At 42.9% G+C, this 24,845-nt stretch overlaps 1 protein-coding gene across 7 annotated transcripts in view; it reads left to right on the top strand.

The window, feature by feature from the left end:
• Window positions 1-24,845, top strand: part of LOC110504027 (protein Aster-B) — a 91,424-nt gene that overhangs the window by 38,355 nt on the left and 28,224 nt on the right. Inside the window, exon 1 of one of the 7 annotated variants that reach the window (XM_090218734.1) lies at window positions 20,666-21,050. The exons of the other annotated variants lie outside the window; for them this stretch is intronic. Within the exon in view, the coding sequence (XP_090074860.1) occupies window positions 20,923-21,050 (128 nt within the window). The 5' untranslated portion in view covers window positions 20,666-20,922. Of the gene's footprint in view, window positions 1-20,665; window positions 21,051-24,845 lie in introns of those variants that run through there. 7 annotated transcript variants of the gene reach the window in all.

Here is a 24,845-nt window from a genome sequence, read left to right as displayed (position 1 = left end):
ATGTACTCTGTCTTTGTGGGATTTTGGAATGTGAAGTTTGGGCCTGCAAGGCTGTTTTCTGGAAGCTTTGGTAAATGATGCTGCTTTTTCACAGTGAGTGGCGTGCATCATCTGCTCAGCTCAAAATAGCTCAAGTGCCATTCTTGAATGCCTTGTGGGGTTTTGTGGCATGACAACTAACAGTAACAGATGAAAGTGTGTGTGTGTGTGTGTGTGTGTGTGTGTGTGTGTGTGTGAATGAAAACACCAGGCAAGGTCCACATATGGCCTTCAAACAGCGGGCAAACTACTACTGACTTTGATAATGACGCATCCCATGTATCTCTATGGCAACAGAGTATTCTTTTTGGGGTCTGGAAAAATACAGAATGTTTGTTTTGCTCTTGGAATGTTTGTTCGTATCTCAAGGTTTTTATTTAAGCTGTTCAGAAATATGAGACAGAGATGTAAATCGTCATGTGTCATGGATAGGAAAGTTTTAGAAGAGGGTGAGAAGTGGGAATCATGAAGGAATAGGGAGGGTGAAGAATGTGGTACGTAAAGTAACACGTGAAATACTTTTATACGGTTGTTTAGCTATGGGGAAGAGGTGTCCTGGGGGGGCGGGACGGGTAGTTCGATCTGGTCACGCAGCCTCGACCTTAATAACAGCTTCCTCCACCAGGAAGTGCGGTTTGTAAGGATACGGGTTTGTAAGGACACCTCCAGTGGTTTGCATCTGAACACAGAGCTATAAACAGACAAGAGGCCTGGAGCTGAAGTTGATCTCACCATGCATGCACATGGGCATTGTTGTTATGAGAATAGAGGGTTAAGGTTACGTCATGATGCTGTGCCTACACTCAGCACAGCAAGCATCACTGTGTACAGTTTTATCCATTTGGAAAGGATGTAATACCCCAATGTGCAATTGGCTTTTTTTGTATTAAAGAGTAGGGGTGAGTATTATGTTTCCCAGCTTTATTAGAAGGCACATTCAAATCAAATTGTATTTGTCACATGATTAGTAAACAACAGGTGTCGACTAACAGTGAAATGTTTACTTACAGGCCCTTCCCAACAATTCAGAGAGAAAAATGGAAAAGGGAATAAATATACAATGAGTAAAGATAACCTGGCTCATATGTGCAGGTAACTGCCAAAATAAAGGAAACACCAACATAAAGTTTGGTCACCACGAGCCACCAGAACAGTGTCAATGTGCCTTGACATAGATTCTACAATTGTCTGAAACTCTATTGGAGGGATGTGACGCCATTATTCCACGAGAAATTCCATAATTTGGTGTTTTGTTGATGGTGGTGGAAAACACTGTCTCAGGCGCCGCTCCAGAATCTACCATAAGTGTATGATTGGGTTGAGACCTGGTGACTGACACACACACACACACACACACACACACACACACTTTAAACCATCTATGCTCATTTGAGACCCCTCTTTCAAAGTCACTGAGATCTCCTCTTGTAGCCAAAATAATGAGCAACTGGTTATTTTTCTACATGACTCTAAGCATGATGTGATGTATTAATTGCTTAATTAACTCAAAACCACACCTGTGTGGAAGCACCTGCTTTCAATATACTTTGTTTTGGCAGTTACCTGTATGTCCACTGCAGAGATGAATAAGTCAAATATTGAAGGATGAAGTTAGGGACAAGTAGTGGGTACTGTAAATACAATACTGTAGTACAGACAGGCCCTGGGAGCACCATCAGTGAGGACACAGCCATACAGAATAAAATAGAATGCTGACTAAACCTGATGAGAGCAGAACACAATCCTCCAGTCCTCACCACACCATTAGACATCCCTTCCTGGAACAAACACAGCTGCCACTACTTTTTGCATTCAGGGCCCATCTTGGGTTTAGTCATTGATATACTGTAAGGGTACAGGAGCACGTCTCTCACGAAAAGTCTAAGTGGGATCCTTGAGATGTCCCAACTCTGATTTTACCCCATTTTAGTAAAAATTATAAATTATTAAGGTAAGGGGTTAAGGTTAGGGTAAGGTAAGGGTTATGCTTAAGGTTATGGTAGGGGTTAGGGTTTAGGGTAGGGACGTTCCAAGGTTCCCGGATAGCACAACCCATCTCTCACTGTGGCAGAACTGCAACCTACAAGTTGTTTGTCATTGTCACATCACTTACTATCCCCTCCATTTGACCCCACCACACACTAAGAGGTGTGTTTGATACCCTGTTGCACTCTCATCAAGTCTGTTTTCTCTTTCTCTGTCCGTCTTCACAGTCAACAGACAGCAAGAGTTGCTTTGTCAGTCATGGTGTCTGGAAACTTAAATGTTTTTACTCGACTGGCTATGTTGGAGTTGTCTATTGGTTTCTTTATGCATCCAAACAGTCTGTTCCCTGGCCCACCCTCTCCTCTCCTTTTTTGTTCTGGTATTAATTCTGTGTGTTGGATTTTGTGTGAGAGCCTGTCTATTTTGGTCCTGCTTCCCTTGCAGAAGCAGGAAGTGGCTGTGTTTTTAATGAGTGCTTTAATGTACTTTGATTTTATTTATGGTGGAGCCAGAGCATGATCACATCTCTCTTTTAACTTTTGGGAAAACAGTGTTTCCTTGACTTGGCCATTGTTTCTACCCTGTGGTGTTTTGGTTATGTCTGGGCTGGCTAATCCCATAGTATTTAAACTATTGAACTGTATGTGTGTTAGATTTGTTCATGTGGATTACATCAGGTGTGCGTGGTTGTGACAGTAGGGCCATTACAGCTCTCTGTCTCTACCATTGGCCATGTGCGACTGTGGGGTTGGCATTAGCGAGCGTGGACACATTTTCCCTGGTCGGTCTGACGGTAAACAAATGTGACAGCCACTCAGTCACCTGATCGCCCATAGTGGCTGGCAATGGTCAACCTATACGTGTCTGAAAAAAACAGTGACCATAAATATGGTCCTAGGGAGAGACTCCCAGCAGGCAGCACAAAATCTGGCCTGCCTGCCTGACAGAAGAAAATAGACATCCCATCCCACACACCACACCACAGTGTGGGAGTAATGCAGATTAGCTAGAAATACTATTCTTAGGAACAAATAAAAAGTCTGGGCTGGATTTGGACTCAGGACATTTGAAATAGTTACATAAATCATGTGTGTCTTGCTGTTGACTCGCATAAGTGACATAATAAATGTACTGAGATTACATAATAAATGTACAGATATGCTGAAACTACAAATGTATGTCAAGATCTACAGCCACTGCAAGCTGTAGATCAGGACATTGACATTGCTGTTCTTTAAAAATATATACAATTTTTAAACGCATACCATTTGTTTTTCTACCGACAATTATAATTCCTGTGATAGAGATTATTATAACTGGCACAAACCTTTAATAGTCAGTGTTGCTGCTGGTGTAGTGCAGTCAGTAGTGGGTGTTGATGAGAGAGGGACAAATCTGTCCCACCTGCCTGACAGGGAAAAGGCTATACGTACACTCCTGACCTGAAAACTGATATTTCATTCAAGATTTGTTTTAAATTAGGTTAAGGGCTTGGTAAGGATCAGGTTAGTTGTTTGCAGGTCAGTAGTCTCCTTATAATCTCGCCCGCTTGACAGGCTTTCTCTCCTACAGGGAGCTGTCCATTCAGCACCACCCTGCTACTGTGCTGGAGCCTCAGCCTCACAGACAAACCTCCACAGCATCCTCCTGTTGCATTCTGTACAGTGCAGAAGAATAGCAAGGGCTGAAATCATCTCAACATCAAATGAACAGTCACTGGATGAAAATAACTAGTGAAAATAAATGAATGAATATCAAACCAGTTATAGTAAGCACTCACTTAGCCACAACAACATCCCTAAAAACATCCAACTGTAAAAGGCCACCTGAGCTACCTCCTCAATGCCCATAGATGGCCAGTGTAGTTGATTACATTCATTAGTCTGATGACATCGTTAGAGCAACAAGCTTTTGCGTCATTATTTTGTTCATGGAAGTGTTCTTCACAGGCAGGGACACAATAACCATGTCAACTTTGTACGCAAAGACACTGGGCAAGAGAAAATGTGACGTGTCATTGCTGAAAATTCTGCTGGTTTCCAGGAAACATCATGTGGAGTGGAAGACATTGTGGTGGTTTGTGTCACTCTGTTACTGTGGAGCCCAGTGGCTCTCTGGGTATCGTTTATCTGGGAAAACATCTCAGACCTCAAGTATACGTCTCTTTGGTAGTGGTTCATCTTTCTCTTTAGTATTCCATAAAGGAACTGGGTATGAGTAAAGTATCGTCCTGCTGTGTGAGTTAATCTGAGTTGATGGCTCCCTCACTGTTCTATCCTTCTGCATCAGCTATAGCACACAATGAAGCTATAAACAATGTATTTTGTCCATGCTTTGTCAAATCAAATGACATGTTATTGATTGCGTACATTTGATGCAGATTTTATATGGCGAAATGATTTATGTTCCCAGCTCCAACAGTACAGTAATACCTACAATACACTCTAATCCCCAAAAGAAAAAGAAAATCATTAAGAAATTTAGAAATATTAGAACGAGCAGCGTCAAACCCCGGAATATAAATACAGCGCATTCGGGAAAGTATTCAGACCCCTTGACTTTTTCCACATTATGTTACGTTACATCCTTATTCTAAAATGGATTTAAAAGCTAGCAAGCTAGCAGTCATCATAAATCAAGTTGACATTCTACTGGCACATTATTTTTAATCATTGTCATATGAAGAGAAATAATGAAGAGAAATTCAACAATGAGTGGTTTGGAAGATATTAGTGGCTAAGCAATCGCTGACTTGCATAAAGCTGGAAAGGGTTACAAAAGTATCTCTAAAAGCCTTGATGTTCATCAGTCCAAGGTAAGAGAAATTGTCTATAAATGGAGAAAGTTCAGCACTGTTGCTACTCTCCCTAGGAGTGACTGTCCTGCAAAGATGACTGCAAGAGCACAGCACAGAATGCTCAATGAGGTTAAGAAGAATCCCAGAGTGTCAGCTAAAGACTTACAGAAATCTCTGGAACATGCTAACATCTCTGTTGACGAGTCTACAATACGTAAAACACTAAACAATAATGGTTTTCATGGGAGGACACCACGGAAGAAGCCACTGCTTTCCAAAAAGAAAACATTGCTGCACTTCTGAAGTTTGCAAAAGTGCACCTAGATGGAAACTACAGTTAAGTTGTTTGGAAGGAACACACAACACTATGTGTGGAGAAAAAAAGGCACAGCACATCAACATCAAATCCTCATCCCAACTGTAAAGTATGGTGGAGGGAGCATCATGGTTTGGTGCTGCCTAAGGGCCTGGACAGCTTGCTATCATTGATAGAAAAATGAATTTCCAAGTTTATCAAGACATTTTACAGGAGAATGTTAGGCTATCTGTCTGCCAATTGAAGCTCAACAGAAGTTGGGTGATGCAACAGGACAACAACCCAAAATACAGAAGTAAATTAACAACAGAATGGCTTCAACAGAAGAAAATACACCTTCTGGTGTGGCCCAGTCAGAGTCCTGACCTCAACCCAATTGAGATGCTGTGGCATGACCACGAGAGCAGTTCACACCAGACATCCCAAGAATATTGCTGAACTGAAACAGTTTTGTAAAGAGGAATGGTCCAACATTACTCCTGACTGTTGTGCAGGTTATTGCTGCCAAAGGAGGGTCAACCAGTTATTAAAACCAAGGGTTCACATACTTTTTCCACCCTGCACTGTGAATGTTTACTCGTGTGTTCATTTTCGACGAGTAAACTTATTGTTTGTGTTATTATTTTAAGCAGACTGTGTTTGTCTATTGTTGTGATCTAGATAAAGATCAGATCAAATCTTATGACCAATTTATGCAGAAATCCAGGTATTTCTTAAGGGTTCACATACTTTTTCTTGCCACTGTATGTATACTGTAGCTAAGAAAGTAATACTAAGTATATGTTGTGTAGTAAGCTATTAGTAGCCCATGTGCCTCTTCTTAATAATTTGGTCATTTTTTCCCTCTTAATTTCGCCTACTGTTCTGACTTGGTGGTGCACATGTAGCCTATAACCTGTTTTAGAGAAATGTCATCATTGAATATTGTAAGAGCTTTCATTGTCTGCTTTTTGCGCCCTTTATTTATCCTACGGTTCTGACTTGGTGTACAGGGAGAATACTGTAAGATTGGCCCATGTTCTGAATTATGTATGTTTAAAAAGTGCTGAACAAATAGCTATATTGACTACGTCCTAGCTCGCTCACTAATGTCTTTATCGAAATTACGTCGTCCCCTTATGCTGTAGTTTGTATATCTTAATTGTCAGTAGAAACCACCATTTGTTTAAGCAAGTCAGCCACATTAGCTATGTTTTTTTAAGGCAGTAAATTAAGCTGAATTAACTGTTTCACTGCCAGACAAGGCTCCGCTGATAGCCAGGTGTTGCCTTGGTAAGGTTTTGGGACTTCTGTTGGAACTCTGCTGTTGGGACAGCTTAATGTAGGCCCTAACAGTTTGTGGGCACCGTTTGTCACCGTTATAGTGCAATTAATGTATTGTTTTGTGTTGTGTAGTGGCTTTGCTGGCATGCATTCCCGCACCAAGATTTACATGCTAAAATTGCCACTGTACATATGAAGTGTGTAAAATAATTTGTAGACATTACTAAAGTGACCAGTGTTCAATGACTATGTATACTGAACAATAATATAAACGCAACATGGAACAATTTCGAAGATTTTATGAGTTACAGTTCATATAAGGAAATCAGTAAATTTAAATAAATTCATTAGGCCCTAATCTATGGATTTCACATGACTGGGAATACAGATATGCATCTGTTGGTCACATATACCTTAAAAAAAGGTAGGGGTGTATATTAGAAAACCAGTCAATATCTGGTGTGACCACCATTTGCCTCATGCAGCGCGGCACATCTCCTTCACATAGAGTTTATTAGGCTGTTGATTGTGGCCTGTGGAATGTTGTTCTACTCCTCTTCAATGGTTGCTGGATATTGCAAAGGAGAAATTATCCCTAACAGAGATGTAAAAAAAAGTTGTGCATAAAATTTGAGAGAAATGTGTGTATGGAAAACGTGTGTGTATGGAAAATGTATGAGATCTTTTGTTTAGCTCATGAAACATGGGTCCAACACTTTGCACGTTGCGTTTATATTTTTGTTCAGTGTACATATGGAAGCTGTGTTTAAGGTGCAGGGCTGAGTACTGGGTGGTAGCCGGTTAGTAACAGTGACTAAAGACATGTCTGTGATAGTGTGACAATGTCTTATCACATCTCTGGAAGATATTTTGGCATGCTCAGCATCTTGTTGGAATCTGACAATTTGGAGTGTAATTTACATAATTCTGTGAGGTAAGATGCTCATTCTGTGAGCCCCTCTGTTCGGTCTCCCTCTCAGGCCCACCGGAATGGGAGCAGAGTGGGGGGGGGGGGGACAGTGAGGGACAGTGACTCAGCAGCAGGTTCTCTCTCTCTGCTGATGTGGATGGAGCAGCAGATTTATCACGGGTCTGACTCTGAGTCGGATCTCTGCCAGGCTTGTTCTGGTCACCAGAACATTAATATGATCTCACCCTCCTTTCACACCCAGGTTCCCTCCCTCCCTCTTTCCTTCCTTCATCAAATCCCTTGCTTGCTTCTTAAACTCACTCTCCTCATGCTCTGTGGATGCACCTCCCTCGTGAGAAAGAGACATTAAAATGAAAAAACATGTCATTTAACTATTTTAAGAAGGCCTAGTCTGCCGTGTTGACAAGTGCTTTGTTTCACCCCATTATTCCCTAATGAGTCGCACTTACATATTAGTACAATGAATACACATGATTGAATTTGTGTTATATGTATTCTGCTGTAATTCTACCTACCTAGTGTAATAAGCTAGAGAGTCAGTAAAGGTCTGGGTTGTGGTAACAGACATGGAGAGTGGTTAACATTAGTGATAGCTGCATTAGCTGTCTTAATGAGGTGTCATGTGTGCCCTCTTTAAGGTGATTCCAATGGGGGGATGGGGTGCACTCTGACCCAGTCAGTGCCTGTAGTTTAGTTGCCTAATGTGTTTGGAGAGTGTTGTCTTTAAGGGGGCATGGAGTTGGTGCTTTGTGACACTAATGCCCAGTAGCTTCAGGAAGAGATATAGCTTCCTCACCTCCCCATGTATAATACCTTTAATGTTCTCAATGTGTTGTGAAAAGAACATCCATGAAAAAACCCATGGCAAAACATGTCAACCCTCTCACAAAATATGTTCCCATATGTAAGCGCACACACACACACACACACACACACACACACACACACAGTCTTGTACTACTAACCTTGTGGGGACACACAATTCAGTCCCATTCAAAATCCTATTTTCCCTAACCCGTACTCTTACCTTAAACCTAACCCTAAAACTTACCTTAGCTCGTAAACCTAATCCTAACACTAATTATAACTTTTTAAATGTTGTATTTAACCTTTATTTAACCAGGTAGGCTAGTTGAGAACAAGTTCTCATTTACAACACCGACCTGGCCAAGATTTAGCAAAGCAGTGCGACACAAACAACAACACAGAGTTACACATGGAATAAACGAACATACAGTCAATAATACAATAGAAAAAGTCTATACAATAAATAGGCCATAGTGGCGAAATAAATACAATATAGCAATTAAACACTGGAGTGATAGATGTGTGCAAGTAGAGATACTTAATGGTATGGGGATGAGGTAGTTGGATGGGCTATTTAGAGATGGGCTATGTACAGGTGCAGTGATCTGAGAGCTGCTCTGACAGCTGGTGCTAAAAGCTAGTGAGGAAGGTATGAGTCTCCAGCTTCAGTGATTTTTGCAGTTCGTTCCAGTCATTGGCAGCAGAGAACTGGAAGGAAAGGTGCCCGAAGGAGGAATTGGCTTTGTGGACAACCAGTGAAATATACCTGCTGGAGCGCGTGCTATGGTGACCAGTGAGCTGAGATAAGGCAGGGCTTTACCTAGCAAAGACTTATAGATGACCTGGAGCCAGTGGGTTTGGTGACGAATATGAAGCGAGGGCCAGCCAACGAGAGCACACAGGTCGCAGTGGTGGGTAGTATATTGGGCTTTGGTGACAAAACGGATGGCACTGTGATAGACTGCATCCAGTTTCCCCGAGTAGAATGTCGAAGGGTATTTTTTAAATGACATCGCAAAAGTCGAAGATCGGTAGGATAGTCAGGTTTACGAGGGTATGTTTGGCAGCATGAGTCAAGGATGCTTTGTTACGAAAAACCCTAAACCCCCTGTCGCGTCCTGACCTCAGAGAGACATTTTATTTCTCTATTTGGTTAGGTCAGGGTGTGATTTGGGGTGAGAATTCTATGTTGTCTATTTCTTTGTTTTTGGCCGAGTATGGTTCCCAATAAGAGGCAGCGTCTATCGTTGTCTCTGATTGGGGATCATACTTAGGCAGCCCTTTCCCACTTTCTGTTGTGGGATCTTGTTTTTGTTAGTTGCTGGTTTAGCGCTACATTACTTTACGTGTCGTTTATCTTGTTTTTTAAATAAATGTTCATGTTCATTTAATCAATTCAGAACGTAGCCTACCACGCTGCACCTAACCCTACCTTTAACCCTAACCCTACCTTTAACCCTAACCTTAACCCTTCCCCTAACCTTAACCCTTCCCCTAACTTTAACCCTTCCGCTAACCCTAACCTTAACCCTTCCCCTAAACCTAACTTTAACCCTTCCCCTAACCCTAACTTTAACCTTTCCCCTAACCCTAACTTTAACCCTTCTCCTAACCCTAACTTTAACCCTTCTCCTACCTTTAACCCTAACCTTAACCCTTCCCCTAACCTTAACCCTTCCCCTAACCTTAATCCTTCCCCTAACCTTAATCCTTCCCCTAACCTTAACCCTTCCCCTAACTTTAACCCTTCCCCTAACTTTAACCTGATACTGTAAAGGCAGTTCCTTTATCATGTGGACCAAACACTCGCACTCAGAGCGGACTGCAGTGTTTGTCTGTACACAAACACACACACACACACACACACACACACACAAAACAGCTATTATACAGTGCTGCCATGTCTTCCTACAGGGACATATTCTGCAGGGTTATTTTCAGTGACATAACAATGGAGGCTCCCCAACCCGAGCTGCACCAAGATGGGGATGCATAATTAAAAGCCGTAAGGGATGAAGGAAGGCCCTTATAAAAGAAATGTCTCTGTATTATTCAGTAAGGCCAGTGCCATGGTAACTGTTATGTGGCAAGCTGAATTTGTATTATTCGTAATGATTCCGATGGAAGCATCCAACACATGACAAAATTCTAGACAATTTCCCCTATCCCTTAACACATACACAGACACCCACTTACACGCTCTCTCTCTTTCCACTTGCCATGAAAAGAACAACTGCAAAGTGGCCTGGGTTTGCCAGAATTTCAGAACAAAATCTTGTCTCGCTCTTTCTGTCTCTCTCTGAGTGAGACACACGATTGTTCTCCCTGGACTGGAGCTTTGCTGTTCCTACTGTCTCTCTCTCTCAATTCAATGCAATTCAGAGGGCTTTATTGGCATGGGAAACATATGTTTACATTGCCAAAACAAGTTAAATAGATAATAAACAAAAGATAAATAAACAGTAAACATTACACTCACAAGAGTTCCAAAGGAATAGAGACATTTCAATTGTCATATTATGGCTATATATGTAACGTCTGCATCCAACTCACACTCTCAAGCATGTAGATCCCCTGAACGCAGTTCACTCTCCAGATCCCAATCGCCTGAATTCTGATCACCTGTTCACACACCTGTATGTCATTATCACACACTATTTAGTTCAGTTCTTTGCACCCCATCATTGTGAGGTATTGTTTGTTTTGTGACACTTCTATTCTGAGCTCTGTTTTTCCCGTAATTTAATCCTCCCATGTATGATCGTTTTTGCCTTCCTCACTAACAACGCCTTTTGCCTATTCCCTGTCTGTACTTTAGCCTATTGTATTTCCTGTTATCAACATATTGCCTGATCTCCCGGAAGACATGAATAGCCTTTTCCATGCCTGTACTGTTGCCTTTTTGGACCCCTGTGTATGACCTTCTGCCTGCCCTTGGACCCAGCTACCTGCCTCCTCCTGTGGTCCTTTACAAATAAACACCTGCTCTTGAAACCATCGATCTGTCTCCCATCGTGTTCATTACAATATAGAGTGTTGTAACGATGTGCAAATAGTTAAACTACAAAAGGGAAAATAAATCATAAATGTGGGTTGTATTTACAATGGTGTTTGTTCTTCACTGGTTGCCCTTTTCTTGTGGCAACAGGTCACACATCTTGTGGCTATGTGGAGTTCATCAAAATTGCATTTGTTTTTGGTGGGTTTGTGTAATCTGAGGTAAATATGTGTCTCTAATCTGAACATACATTTGGCAGGAGGTTAGGAAGTGCAGCTCAGTTTCCACCTCTCTGTTTAGAACAAAATAGCATTCTAGTTTTCTTGTTCATTCATTCCAATATGCCAAGTAATTATCTTTTTGTTATCTCATGATTTGGTTGGGTCTAATTGTGGTGCTGGCCTGGGGCTCTGTGGGGTGTATTTGTGTTTGAACAGAGCCCCATGGCCAGCTTGCTTAAGGGATTCTTCTCCAGGTTCATCTCTCTGTAGGTGATGACTGTTAATATCTCTCTGTCTCTGTCTGTGTATTTACCATATTCTCTCCAAGCGGCCTGTTGTCATCTCCAATTCTTTATAAGCTTTCCTCCCGCGCGGTCAGAGCTTGCCAGGGATATTTCTGCCAAACAGTTCATTTTCGGGATGGAAAAAAGTTTTCAGTGTAAACTTTAATGACTAAAACCAGAGAAAGTATGTGGAAAAGATAATGTCATATATTTTTATAATATAATCTTGGAGAACTAACAATCAACCAAAGTAAAAGCTGGACGGTCTGGGAGAATAAATTCCTAAAACAATGAATTTAGCAGTATTGATTTTGTTATTAGGTTTGAGCAAAATAACACAGCATTAGCCATGACAGAATGCATAGAATATGTAGGTAAATAGCTTTAAATGTGCAACATTTTCTCTCAGTTCCATGGCAAAATGTGTAGAATTGCAGGAATTGACCTTTAAAACATCTCTATGCTCTATGAACATTTTTGTAGAATTGCAGGAAATTGGCTTAAATTCAAGAATTCGGTATGATGGGGGCTTCTAAAATGTTCTCTAAAAGTCAGCCGAGCCAACAGCCAACCGTGTCCATTGCCATGCCCCCTGCCACGCCCACCACCTAAGCCCCTTTTAAATCCAGAAAAAAAACCTTCTTTCCCTGTATCTCTACAGAGAGATGAACCTGGAGATGAACCTGGAGAAGAGCACCCTGTAATACATAACATTATTAGTGCAAGGATAACGTAATAACATGATGCTGTTAATGTACAGTATGTGACATAGACAAGCACCATAGACTAGCAATATAATCTGTCACAGGTTGATATGTTTTAGGTTCTAAGCTTCCTTTTATCTATTTGTGGTCAAATGAAACGTGCTCTGAAGTGTTCAGAGATGCACCTAGCATCCTATAATAATCAATACAAACCTGCAAAACAGCAGTCATATAACTAGCTGGCCATATTTTGCTTCAACATACTCTTGTGTGTTTGATTACTGGCATTGGCAAGGGGATAGTACAGCTCATATCTGTTGATTATGTGTGAGGAGAAGGGATGGTGATGAATGTATCTCAGCTTTGGGTTATTTTTGGATTGACTGTCATTCAAGTGGAGGTAGATTCTGGCTAAGACATAGTTTTCACAGGCTAAGTGCCATTTCCTAATCATATTCTCACACGTTTCTATCCAAGCTTTCCAATACTACTGTGCGAGGAAAACCGATATAACAGAAAGCAGGGGACACTGACCCAAAGGCAGCGGCTCTTCTTTATATAGGCTGAAACAAGCCTGTTGTAATGATGTATAGTATGGAGTCAGGCCGGGGCAGTTGAGTGTTAACAGAATCTGAGAGCATTTAGTCTACAGTGTTAACACTCCCTGTATTCACACAGAGGCCTGCACCTCGTCATTAATGGACTGTGAGCCGTGTTATTTAGGAGCAGCCAGGCGTACACAGTCCACAGCGTCCGTCCGTGCCATTCCTGCCTGACGGGTGGCTAGCTAATGAAAGTGCACGCTGAAGGGTTCCATCTGTACGCTTGTTTTTTCAATGAGCGTTGACTGAACATGAAAGTTCTTTTCCATTAAGCTTTTTAAAAGCATAGTAAAGACCGCCGTACATGAGAGAGAGACCTTTGAGCACCAGGGGATTTACGGAGCAGTTGGAATATAATCATTCTCTCTCCCAGATAAAAAAGAATGGGTCAGGTTTTGATTCGTCATAGGCCTGCTGATAAAGGCAGAATGGACATTTCGCCGTTTCTAACCCCACTCAGCATGTTTTTGTAAAGCACAACATTTTAATTGAATTACCCTTGTATTAAGGCATTGTTTCTCTTTTCAATGTTTTTATTATCATTTTCAAAGATTTACAGGATTTCATATAGTTAATTGTGTTTCATCCATATCAGGTTATTTCGATGCATTAGTATGATTTTTTTCTAGATAAAATCCCTAATCTCAGACTAGTCATTCTGTAATACAGTCGTTGGGTGTACAGGTACATGAAGTATTGACTTGATCACAGTGGTTCCCTATAGTGGTCAGATTTCCAGGGGTACAGCAGTAAGTTGGGGCATAATAATACAGAGACATAAAGAAATACCCCTCTCTCCCAGTCAGGCGGTCCTGCATGTCACAATCACCACTCCTCACCACCCCCAGGCCCAGAAACCTGTCCTCCACAGATGGCCCAGTCCCTGTCCCGTTGGCAGTTGGTGCCATGCCGTGTGTCCTGTGGAGGGCTTTGTCCTGTTGGCAGCCTGTTTCCTCTCCCTCTGTCACCTCTCAGTGACCCTGCCCCCAAAACTCCCTGCAGTCACAAGTGCGCTGTCTTTCTGTCCCCAAGTGCCTCTCAAAGCAGGGCAGCAGGGATGGATGTACAGTGGTACTTTCACTGTGATACATATCTAACTTATAGTCTAGTGTAAAACACTATCAGATTGTGGCTTGTATTCACACACACACACACACACACACTACAGTTTTGCTGAATTGTCTCAGCAGGACTCACTAAATTTCTTCTCTGTGTCTTGTCTGCTGAGTGTAAGGGGGAGAAGTGTTGTTTTGACAAAGTTCTAATGTGAGTAAAGCACATTGATCCATGCTCAGAGGATGATGCTCTCAGATTGGAGCTTGTGCCACACTGCTTTCAGCGAAGTGCACTTTAAAACACCATGCCAGTAGATAACCTAGTGTGTGAGTGCTATCCTAATATGTCCCAACACCCATTGACAGGATAAATATCTGATTGTGAGGCGGTCCATTCTCCCCAACTCCACCCCTCTCTGTTTCTCTCTCTCCCTCCCTTTCTCTCTCACTGTCTTTCTCTGGTCTCCCACTTCAAGAGTGGTGGCAACACACACACATGGCTTGTCGCCGTGGTAACCACATGGCCAAATTACGCCCGGCTGAGACAGACACTTCTGATTCAGCTGTGCAATGCCGCATTGAGGTTGCCATGGTGACGGTGTAAACAGTCCTTTGGCCCAGAAAGACAGAACAGAGTCTCTCAACATTGGGCGGTCATTGGAACAGCGTCTAAAAGAACACAATACTGACCCGTGTGGCACTAGTAGTAAAACAGGCCTGTGGCAGAACATGCCATTTAGCTACTCCTATGGACCCCATACACTACCCAGTCATGCCTTAGTGTTTCTCTCAGTCTTGGTCAGTTGGGCCATCTGGGTCTCCCTTGGGTGCACAACAATGAGAGCAAATAAAAGTAGGTTAGTTTTGATGTGAGGCCAGGCAGTCTTATCCAGGCAGGGAGAGACTGGGCTGTGAGAAGAGCATGAGAAGGTTAGGTGTTGTGACCTAACTTTGGACAAAGAGTTCCACCCCCTTGGATAAGGCCTTTTTGGGAGAACCTGTGGGTGAAGTTTTCCGCTCAACCTGATGAACTTAGTGATATGGTGTATCCAGGCAGCATACACATCCTTAATAGGCTTTGAAAAAAAGTATAAATCACAACTTTGCCAGTGGTATTTTTACATGCTCTCTGCCTTGATGGAACCACTCAAGTCCAGCCCTGCGGAAGCAGCAAGAAGCTAAAGCCTGATGTAGGGTAATATTAATTTGTGTAAATGAGTTATTAATTATGGCCGTGTTTACACAGGAACCCCAATCTGATCTCTTTTTTTCACTAATCAGATCATCTCTGAAAAATATCTGCTGTGAAAAGATCTAATGTGATTGGTCAAAATACCAATTAGTGGAAAAATATCTGAATTGTGCTGCCTGTTTAAACTTAGGCATACCTAGCTTCACATAGGCTATGTAGCCTACTGAAGTGGCATTGGCTGATAAATTACCTTGTTGCCAACTTAAAACTACAGTTTCTTAGCGAGTCATGAGGATGACAGTATTTAAAGTGGTAACTTCAAATGCAAAGGTCAGTGAAAATAACTTAAGCAAGCGTTTTTCACTGCAGCAGATTGACTAATGACGAAGGTGTAAATGCGAACATCTTTGAAGTGCAGATTGACATATGGTTTAAGGTCTGTAGGAGTTGGACCATTAGATTTATGATCCATACGCCAGTGTAATATCTCAAGTATTTCATTGTTTCCTGTTTTCATTACACCAGCTATTGGTGGTGCTGGAGGCAACTATAAGTAAATAATAAACTGTAAATATTGAATCCACTATATGTTGTGAGATTAAAGTGTAAATACAAAAATTATACTGAACAAAATAAAAACGCAACCTTTAAAGTGTTGGTCCCATGTTTCATGAGCTAAAATAAAATATCCCAGACATTTTCTATATGCACAAAAAGCGTATTTCTCTTAAATTTGTTTACATCACTGTTAGGGAGCATTTCTCCTTTGCCAAGATAATCCATCCACCTGACAGGTGTGGCATATCAAGAAGCTGATTAAACAGCATGATCATCACACAGGTGCACCTTGTGCTGGGGACAATAAAAGGCCACTCTAAAATGTCAGTTTTGTCACACAACACAATGCCACAGATGTCTCAAGTTTTGAGGGAGCGTGCAATTGTCATGATGACTGCAGGAATGTCCACCAGATCTGTTGAATGTTCATTTCTCTACCATAAGTCGCTCCAACGTCGTTTTAGAGAATTTGTCAGTATGTCCAACCGGCCTCACAACCGCAGACCACGTGTAACCACACCAGCCCATGGGCCTCCCGGGTGGCGCAGTGGTTAAGGGCACTGTACTGCAGCGCCAGCTGTGCCATGGGTCCCTGGGTTCGCGCCCAGGCTCTGTCCGGGTTAGGGAGGGATTGGTCGGTAGGGATCTCCTTGTCTCATCGCGCACCAGCGACTCCTGTGGCGGGCCGGGCGCAGTGCGCGCTAGGCCCTCCCATTGGGTCCTAATGAATTTACAGAGAGACAGGATGGACAGCTGATCGTCCTCTCCAATTGACTGATTTCCTTAAGTGAACTGTAACTTAAGTAACGCACTCAGTAAAATTGGTGAAAATGTTGTATTGTATTTTTGTTCAGTACACCTTGTAAATAGACGCATACGGGAATAGAAAGAGATGCTTGTATTGCCTATTGACATTTCATAATTAGAAATGGCCTAGTTCTTACGTGTGTTACCTTGGTTTGTAAACTCAGCAAAAAAAGAAACGTCCTCTCAGTGTCAACTGCGTTTATTTTCAGCAAACTTAAAACTTCTTAGGGCTACAATCCCGTTACCGGGATCGATATGACAATAGCCAGTGAAAGTGCAGAGCGCCAAATTCAAACAGAAATCTCATAATTAAAATTCCTCAAACATACATGTATCTTATACAATTGTAAAGGTAATCATGTTGTTAATCCCACCAAAGTGTCCGATTTCAAATAGGCTTTACATTTTCCCAGCCAAAGAGAGGAGTCACAAAAAGCACAAATAGAGAGAAAATTAATCACTAACCTTTGATCATCTTCATCAGATGACACTCATAGGACTTCATGTTACACAATACATATGTTTTGTTCAATAAAGTGCATATTTATATTTAAAAAATCTCAGTATACATTGGCGCGTTACGTTCACTAGTTCCAAAAACATCCAGTGATATTGCAGAGAGCCACATCATTTTACAGAAATACTCATTATAAATGTTGATGAAAATGCAATTGTTAGACATGGAAATATAGATACACTTCTCCTTAATGCAACCGCTGTGTCAGATTTCAAAAATACTTTACGGAAAAAGCAAACCATGCAATAATCTGAGTACAGCTTTCAGATGACAAAGCAGCCAAAAAGATATCCGCCATATTGGGTAGTCAACAGAAGTCATAAATAGCATTATAAATATTAACTTTCCAGAAATGCACTCCCAGGAATCCCAGTTCCACATTAAATGTTTGATTTAGTTTGATAATGTCCATCATTTATGTCCGAAGAACTACTTTTGTTTGCACGTTTGGTAAACAAATCCAAAGTCATGAAGCGCTTTCCCTAGATGCAGACGAAATGTCAAAAAGTAAAGTTTCTGTCCGTATAAACGTGTCAAATGATTTATGGAATCAATCTTTAGGATGTTTTTAACATAAAACGTCAATAATGTTCCAACCGGAGAATTCCATTGTCTTCAGAAGTGTGATGGAACAGAGCTCCCTCTCATGTGAACGCACATGGTCAGAGCATGGTCAGCTCATGGCAGACCTTACTCATTCCCTTCTCATTCGGTCCCACTTCACAGTAGAATCCTCAAACAAGTTTCTAAAGACGGTTGACATCTATTGGAAGACTTAGGAAGTGCCAACCTTAGATTTCCCACTTCCTGTTTGGATTTCTTCTCAGGTCTTTGCCTGCCATATGAGTTCTGTTATACTCACAGACATCATTCAAACAGTTTTAGAAACTTCAGTGTTTTCTTTCCTATATTAAGGATAATATGCATATATTAGCAACTGGGACTGAGGAGCAGGCCATTTTTCATCCAAGCTACTCAATACTGCCCCTGCAGCCATAAGAAGTTTTAACATGAGTAAATATTTGTAGGAACATGACAAGATTCAACAACTGAGACAAACTGAACAAGTTCCACAGACATGTGACTAACCAAAATGGAAAAATGTGCCCCTGAACAAAGGGGGGAGTCGAAATCAAAAGTAAGTCAGTATCTGGTGTGGCAACCAGCTGCATTAAGTACTGCAGTGCCTCTTCCTCATGGACTGCACCAGATTTGCCAGTTTTTGCTGTGAGGTGTTACCCTACTCTTCCACCAAGGCACCTGCAAGTTCCCGGACATTTCTGGGGGGAATGGCCCTAGCCCTCACCCTCCGATCCAATAGGTCCCAGATGTGCTCAATGGGATTGAGATCCAGGCTCTTTGCTGGCCATGGCAGAACACTGACATTCCTGTCTTGCAGGAAATCACGCACAGAACGAGTAGAATGGCTGGTGGCATTGTCATGCTGGAGGGTTATGTCAGGATGAGCCTGCAGGAAGGGTACCACATGAGGGAGGAGGATGTCTTCCCTGTAACGCACAGCGTTGAGATTGCCTGCAATGACAACAGGCTCAGTCCGATGATGCTGTGACACACCGCCCCAGACCATGACGGACCCTCCACCTCCAAATCGATCCCGCTCCAGAGTACAGGCCTCGGTGTAATGCTCACTCCTTCGCCGATAAACTCGAATCCGACCATCCCCCTGGTGAGACAAAACCGTGACTCGTCAGTGAAGAGCACTTCTTGCCAGTCCTGTCTGGTTCAGCGGCAGTGGGTTTGTGCCCATAGGCGACGTTGTTGCCGGTGATGTCTGGTGAGGACCTGCCTTTAAACAGGCCTAAAAGCCCTCAGTCCTGCCTCTCTCAGCCTATTGCGGACAGCCTGAGCACTGATGGAGGGATTGTGCGTTCCTGGTGTAACTCAGGCAGTTGTTGTTGCCATCCTGTACCTGTCCTGCAGGTGTGATGTTTGGATGTACCGATCCTGTGCAGGTGTTGTTTACACGTGGTCTGCCAATGCGAGGAAGAACAGCTGCCAATCCTGTCTCTCTGTAGCGTTGTCTTAGGCGTCTCACAGTACGGACATTGTAATTTATTGCCCTGGCCACATCTGCAGTCCTCATGCCTCCTTGCAGCATGCCTAAGGCACGTTCGCGCAGATGAGCAGGGACCCTGGGCATCTTTCTTTTGGTGTTTTTCAGAGTCAGTAGAAAGGCCTCTTTAGTGTCCTACCTTTTCAGAACTGTGACCTTAATTGCCTACCGCCTGTAAGCTGTTAGTGTCTTAACGACCATTCCACAGGTGCATGTTCATTAATTGTTTATGGTTCATTGAACAAGCATGGGAAACAGTGTTTAAACCCTTTACAATGAAGATCTGTGAAGACAGGGTCCTGAAAAAGGGACGTTTCATCTTTTGCTGAGTTTAGGTGGGTTTGTAGGTGGGTGGACTGTACTGTATGTGTATTGTAAGTTTTATATCAGTGTGCTCTGGGGTGTAGTGGGCCTTCTGGGGATTGGTTGTATGATTCAGAAGAGGCCAGAATGTAAAGTGACCTGAATGCCGGTGATGTCAGCCCCTCCATTCATGAACAGCATGAATAATTGAGTGGCCAGCAGGCTCAGAGCACCAAGCAGTGGCAGAATGCAAAGTAGAGCCACCACTTTCTCTTCCTCCCTCACTCTCTCTGCCACTGTCACTCTCCCTCTCTCACTCTCTCTGCCACTGTCACTCTCCCTCCCTCACTCTCTCTGCCACTGTCGCTCTCCCTCCCTCACTCTCTCTGCCACTGTCACTCTCCCTCCCTCATACTCTCTCTGCCACTGTCACTCTCCCTCCCTCACTCTCTCTGCCACTGTCACGTTCCCTCCCTCATACTCTCTCTGCCACTGTCACTCTCCCTCCCTCATACTCTCTCTGCCACTGTCACTCTCCCTCCCTCACTCTCTCTGCCACTGTCACGTTCCCTCCCTCATACTCTCTCTGCCACTGTCACTCTCCCTCACTCTCTCTGCCATTGTCACTCTCCCTCCCTCACTCTCTCTGCCACTGTCCCTCTCCCCCTCTTCTACTCTATCAGCCTGTGTGTGCCTGTGAATATTGGACAAAACTGGTGATTGTGAGAGTCGAGAACACCCTTGCTTGGATACATACATAGCAGGCGCAAAAATCATGAGGAAGCGGTGACAAATGCATGGGGAACAGGGCGCACCAGTCAAGAGGAAGAGCTGACAAACGCACAGGGAACAGGAGAGAGGGGAGTCTGTGAGTGAAAAGGGGAGGGAGGGAGCAGCCTCAGAGAGATAGACACAGAGAGATAGAAATAGGCTGTGGACTAGCCTCAGTACACCCTCCAAAAGGAACGATCTGTGCTCTCTCTGCTTCCTCTCATCCGCCTGGCATGCTCCGGAACCCATCCTCCCCCCTTCCCCTCATCCTCCTGTCCCTCCTCCTTTCCCCCATCCGTGGCTCCCTCTGGTTGAATGAAGCCTTGGCTTGAAAGGGGGCTGATCGCATCGGAGCTGGGTCTACATGGCTACCAGGTTAGTGGGGAGGGAGAGAGCAGCCTGCCTGTCTGCATGCAGAAAGACAGACACACTTGTGCTGCATTCCATTGCTGTATATGCAGATGGGTGGGGGTGGAAGGGGAGTGTCAGTCAACAGCACAGCGATCCTCTTGTCCCATTTGGCAGGTGTTGTCACAGGGACGTAATCTAGCTTGTTATTAAGAGATCACGCTGGCAGGAGGAGATCAGACCCCTAAGCCTGCTGAAGGAAATCTCCCAGGGCTCTTCTCTTCTCTCTATTCTGTTCTGTTCTCTCCCGGGGAGAGAGGAGGTGAAGTAGCTCTCAGATGAGCCTTGGATGAACGGCTTCTTGCTGCTCCTTTCTCTATATGAGGATATGGAGGTTTTTGAGTGCATCACAGCAACCAATGGAAGCTGGATGTTTGTGAACAATGTAAAGGATGCTGTTGTGCCTATGATTGACTGGTGAGGAGTTGAGACCATCGATCGGCTTGGATATGGTGGCCTTGTAGTTCTGTGGCCCAAGTGGATTTAACGTTGTGTGTGTGTGTGTGTGTGTGTGTGTGTGTTAGGCAGGTAGGTAGTTGGGGGGGGGGGGGGGGGTAGTGTGTTTATTGTATGGAGTTTATTGCATGGGTGTGTGTATGTGCTGTTTGAAGCTATGTCATGCATGATTTGTGTGCGTGCGTGTGTTGCCGTTGAGCTCGGTCCACCCCTGCACTTTTAGCATGGTGAACCACAAGGTCCATTGCCAGATGGGTATTTTCCAGGGTCAGCAAAAGCGTCAGTGAGAACAAGGCCCCTCGGAACAGCCCGGAACTCTGTGCATTGTGAAGCGAAGCGTTGCCCTCCTCATTTGGATAGCCTGAGCCCAGAGATTTAGAGCACATTACAAAAAGACAACAACAAAGTTTCACCAGCAGACGGATTTGCTTTTCTCACTGGGCATGTGTAGAGTACCAATCTCATTATAATGCTTTTCAACCTGCATCTTATTGCTCAGTGTTCTTTCTTTGACCATAATTTGCTTGTGTGGTCTATATTTGGTCTATTTGTGTTCCATGTGCAGTCCAAGTGCATTGTTTTGTCGTTCTGCTGCAGTATGTACAGTCCATGTTCTTATCAACCTTATCTTACATATAATACAGTCAGGACTGATTGTTTCTGGTGCTGTAATGCAGATCAGCCCAGCTGCTTCCCTGCCTTAGGGACCTGCTGTAGCTACACACTCAACCTGGTCTCAGGGCAATTTGTAGGATTTGGTACGTACGTTTAGTATGATAAATTACATTACTTTAGGATACGTTATGAATGTAAAAAATATCATACAAATTAGAGGATGTACAGTATCATATGTCTTACCCGGTCGTACAGCAGCATATGAATTGTTTGAAGTAACATATTATACATATTTGAGAACGTATAGTATTATATGTCTTTCTCTGAGGCCAGTTTGCTAGTTGCATCGTAACAACAAAGAGGAATTATGGGCAGAATTTCTGTTGGTGGTTAGGTGAACTAACGACAAAGGTTAGGTCAAATGGGTTAAGGGTAGAATTAGGGTTAGGGGAAAAGTTAAAATGCTACAGTTGTCTTCGACTCGAGCATGCAACCTTTGGATTGCTAGACGGTCGCAACTAAACACTCATACATCCTCCCTGATAAACCTCCCTACTTTCTGTCTAAAGTAATTAGACCATTAGTAGGTATCATACGTCTTGGAGGGGCTCAGAAATAAGTATTGTATGGCTGTGAGGCCAGGCTTCAAAACTGTATGCAAATGATGTTATTAGATGGCAGGTTGAGTATTATACTAATATAGCGGGAAAAGTGGCAGGTTACCCAGTTCTACTCAATCCTCAATCACAGTCAACCATGATAGTGTTGTCTCTCTCCCTCCCTCCCTCCCTCCCTCTCCAAATCCCTTATTTCCAGTTAAAAGGCCAAGCTCAACAGAAGGTCTGTCTCTGCCCAGTAGATTATATATAGAAGCATATTATGAATATTTAAAGAAATTCTCTCTAGTCACAGTTGCTATAGCAATATTCATATAGACGGTGCTTTGTTGCGCTTCATTTGTGGGGGCGAGAAGCCAGATAGGCTTTTTAGCTGTTTACCCACAATCCGCCATGCATTGTCTCTCACTCGTCATGACAACCACATCATTTTCTCTTACGAGTCATAATATACAAATGGTGCAGCTACTTTAATATTTTGTGTCATTGTTCTGGGTCAGCTTCAGGTATAGGCTAACGTCCAGAAACAGCTGTCTCTATTGTTCTGCAGTAGGATGCCATTCTTACCGCCCATGTATCTGTCCTCTCCTCTCATGCTGAACAAACGGGAGACAATTTACTTGACAGTAATGTGTTCGGTTCATAGAGTAACTCATTGTAGCATGTGTACTTATTCCTCATGTTATTATTTGTTTAAATTCTGCATTGTTGGGAAGGGCCCATAAGTAAACGTTTCACTGTTAGTCTACACCTATTGTAGCATGTCCCAGTATGTGACAAATATCATTTGATTTGATTTGGCTAAGGCTATAACGCTCTTGTCTGACTGTACATGTTAGCAGCATGTGTACCTGGTCTTGTCTAATAAGCAAAGACACACATTACTGGGAGTGAGCTGATCAAACCTCCAATCATATGCTGAGGATTTATCCATGTTCCCATTGTTCTGTTTTATCTCGAGGAGAGCACTGCCAAGAATTCCCTGACGAAAAGCAGTGATGTTGGTTTCCATGGAGACGCAGCCTTTATCATGTTGAGGGATGTGTGATCCAACTCTGAATGCTCACGATAACTGGCTGCACTGTTCTGAACATTTTTCAGACGCACATTCAATGCATTTAGGCTCTAGTCATGCAATATTAGTCGGCTTAAGTTGATGATTCATGTTTTGAAATACAGGTGCATAGGCTTCTATCCAATCAGGAGACAGAGAACAGAGCTGACAGCAGGTGATGTTAGGGCCTGTGATCATTATGACCCTGGGGTCAGTCAGAGCCATTACACTTATGGAGTGAGACTGGCCATAATGGGGTTATAAACCCACAGTTAATGGTAATGATGATGACTGGCAGATATCTGACTGGGTAGTTCTAGTATGGTGTGTGCTCAGTTCTGATCTTAACTCTGTCTGGTTCTGTAGATCTGATGAAAGTCAGGTGAGCGTGAGATTGTTAGTAACTGAGCCAGGATGTGACATGAAAGATAATGCAGCTCACACAGCCCACTGGCATATGAGAACTGTTCTGTGTGTGTGCTTGTGTGTGTCAGTGTCTGCGTGAATGTGCACCCAGGTGCATCTGCGCCCTGTGGGTGCGTACGTCTATACTTCTGTTTGTGTGTGTGTGTGTGTGTGTGTCAGACAGTCTCTGGGTTCAGGCAGTGATTCACATGCAGGAGAAATAGCAGTGTCCTCTGCTTTGTACCAGCTCATTGCATTATTCGCTGATACCACAGCACTACATGTTATGAGGGCCGCTTGTGAGACATTTCCTGTACACTCATATATCCTGTGCACTCATATATCCTGTGCACTCATATATCCTGTGCACTCATATATCCTGTACACTCATATATCCTGTGCACTCATATATCCTGTACACTCATATATCCTGTACACGCATATATCCTGTACACGCATATATCCTGTACACGCATATATCCTGTACACGCATATATCCTGTACACTCATATATCCTGTGCACTCATATATCCTCTACACTCATATATCCTGTACACTCATATATCCTGTACACTCATATATCCTGTACACTCATATATCCTGTACACTCATATATCCTGTACACGCATATATCCTGTACACTCATATTTCCTGTACACTCATATTTCCTGTGCACTTTTACATGCATACAGCTGAAGTCGAAAGTTTACATACACCTTAGCCAAATACATTTAAACTCAGTTTTCACAATTCCTCACATTTAAGCCCAGTAAAAATTCCCTGTTTTAGGTCAGTTAGAATCACCACTTTATTTTAAGAATGTGAAATGTCAGAATAATAGTAGAGAGAATTATTTATTTCAGCTTTTATTTCTTTCATCACGTTCCCAGTGGGTAGGAAGTTTACATACACTCAATTAGTATTTGGTAGCATTGCCTTTAAATTATTGAACTTGGGTCAAACGTTTCGGGTAGCAAGCCTCCCCTTTTTCCTCCAAACATAACAACGGTCATTATGGCCAAACAGTTCTACTTTTGTTTCATCAGACCAGAGGACATTTCTCCA

Source organism: Oncorhynchus mykiss, chromosome 24, assembly GCF_057628025.1.
Source record: "Oncorhynchus mykiss isolate SJ-2025 chromosome 24, ASM5762802v1, whole genome shotgun sequence".
In the NCBI taxonomy this organism is placed as follows: Eukaryota; Metazoa; Chordata; class Actinopteri; order Salmoniformes; family Salmonidae; genus Oncorhynchus; species Oncorhynchus mykiss.
The sequence above is the reverse complement of the archived record's forward strand: the minus strand, read 5'-3'. Positions and strand labels throughout refer to the sequence as shown.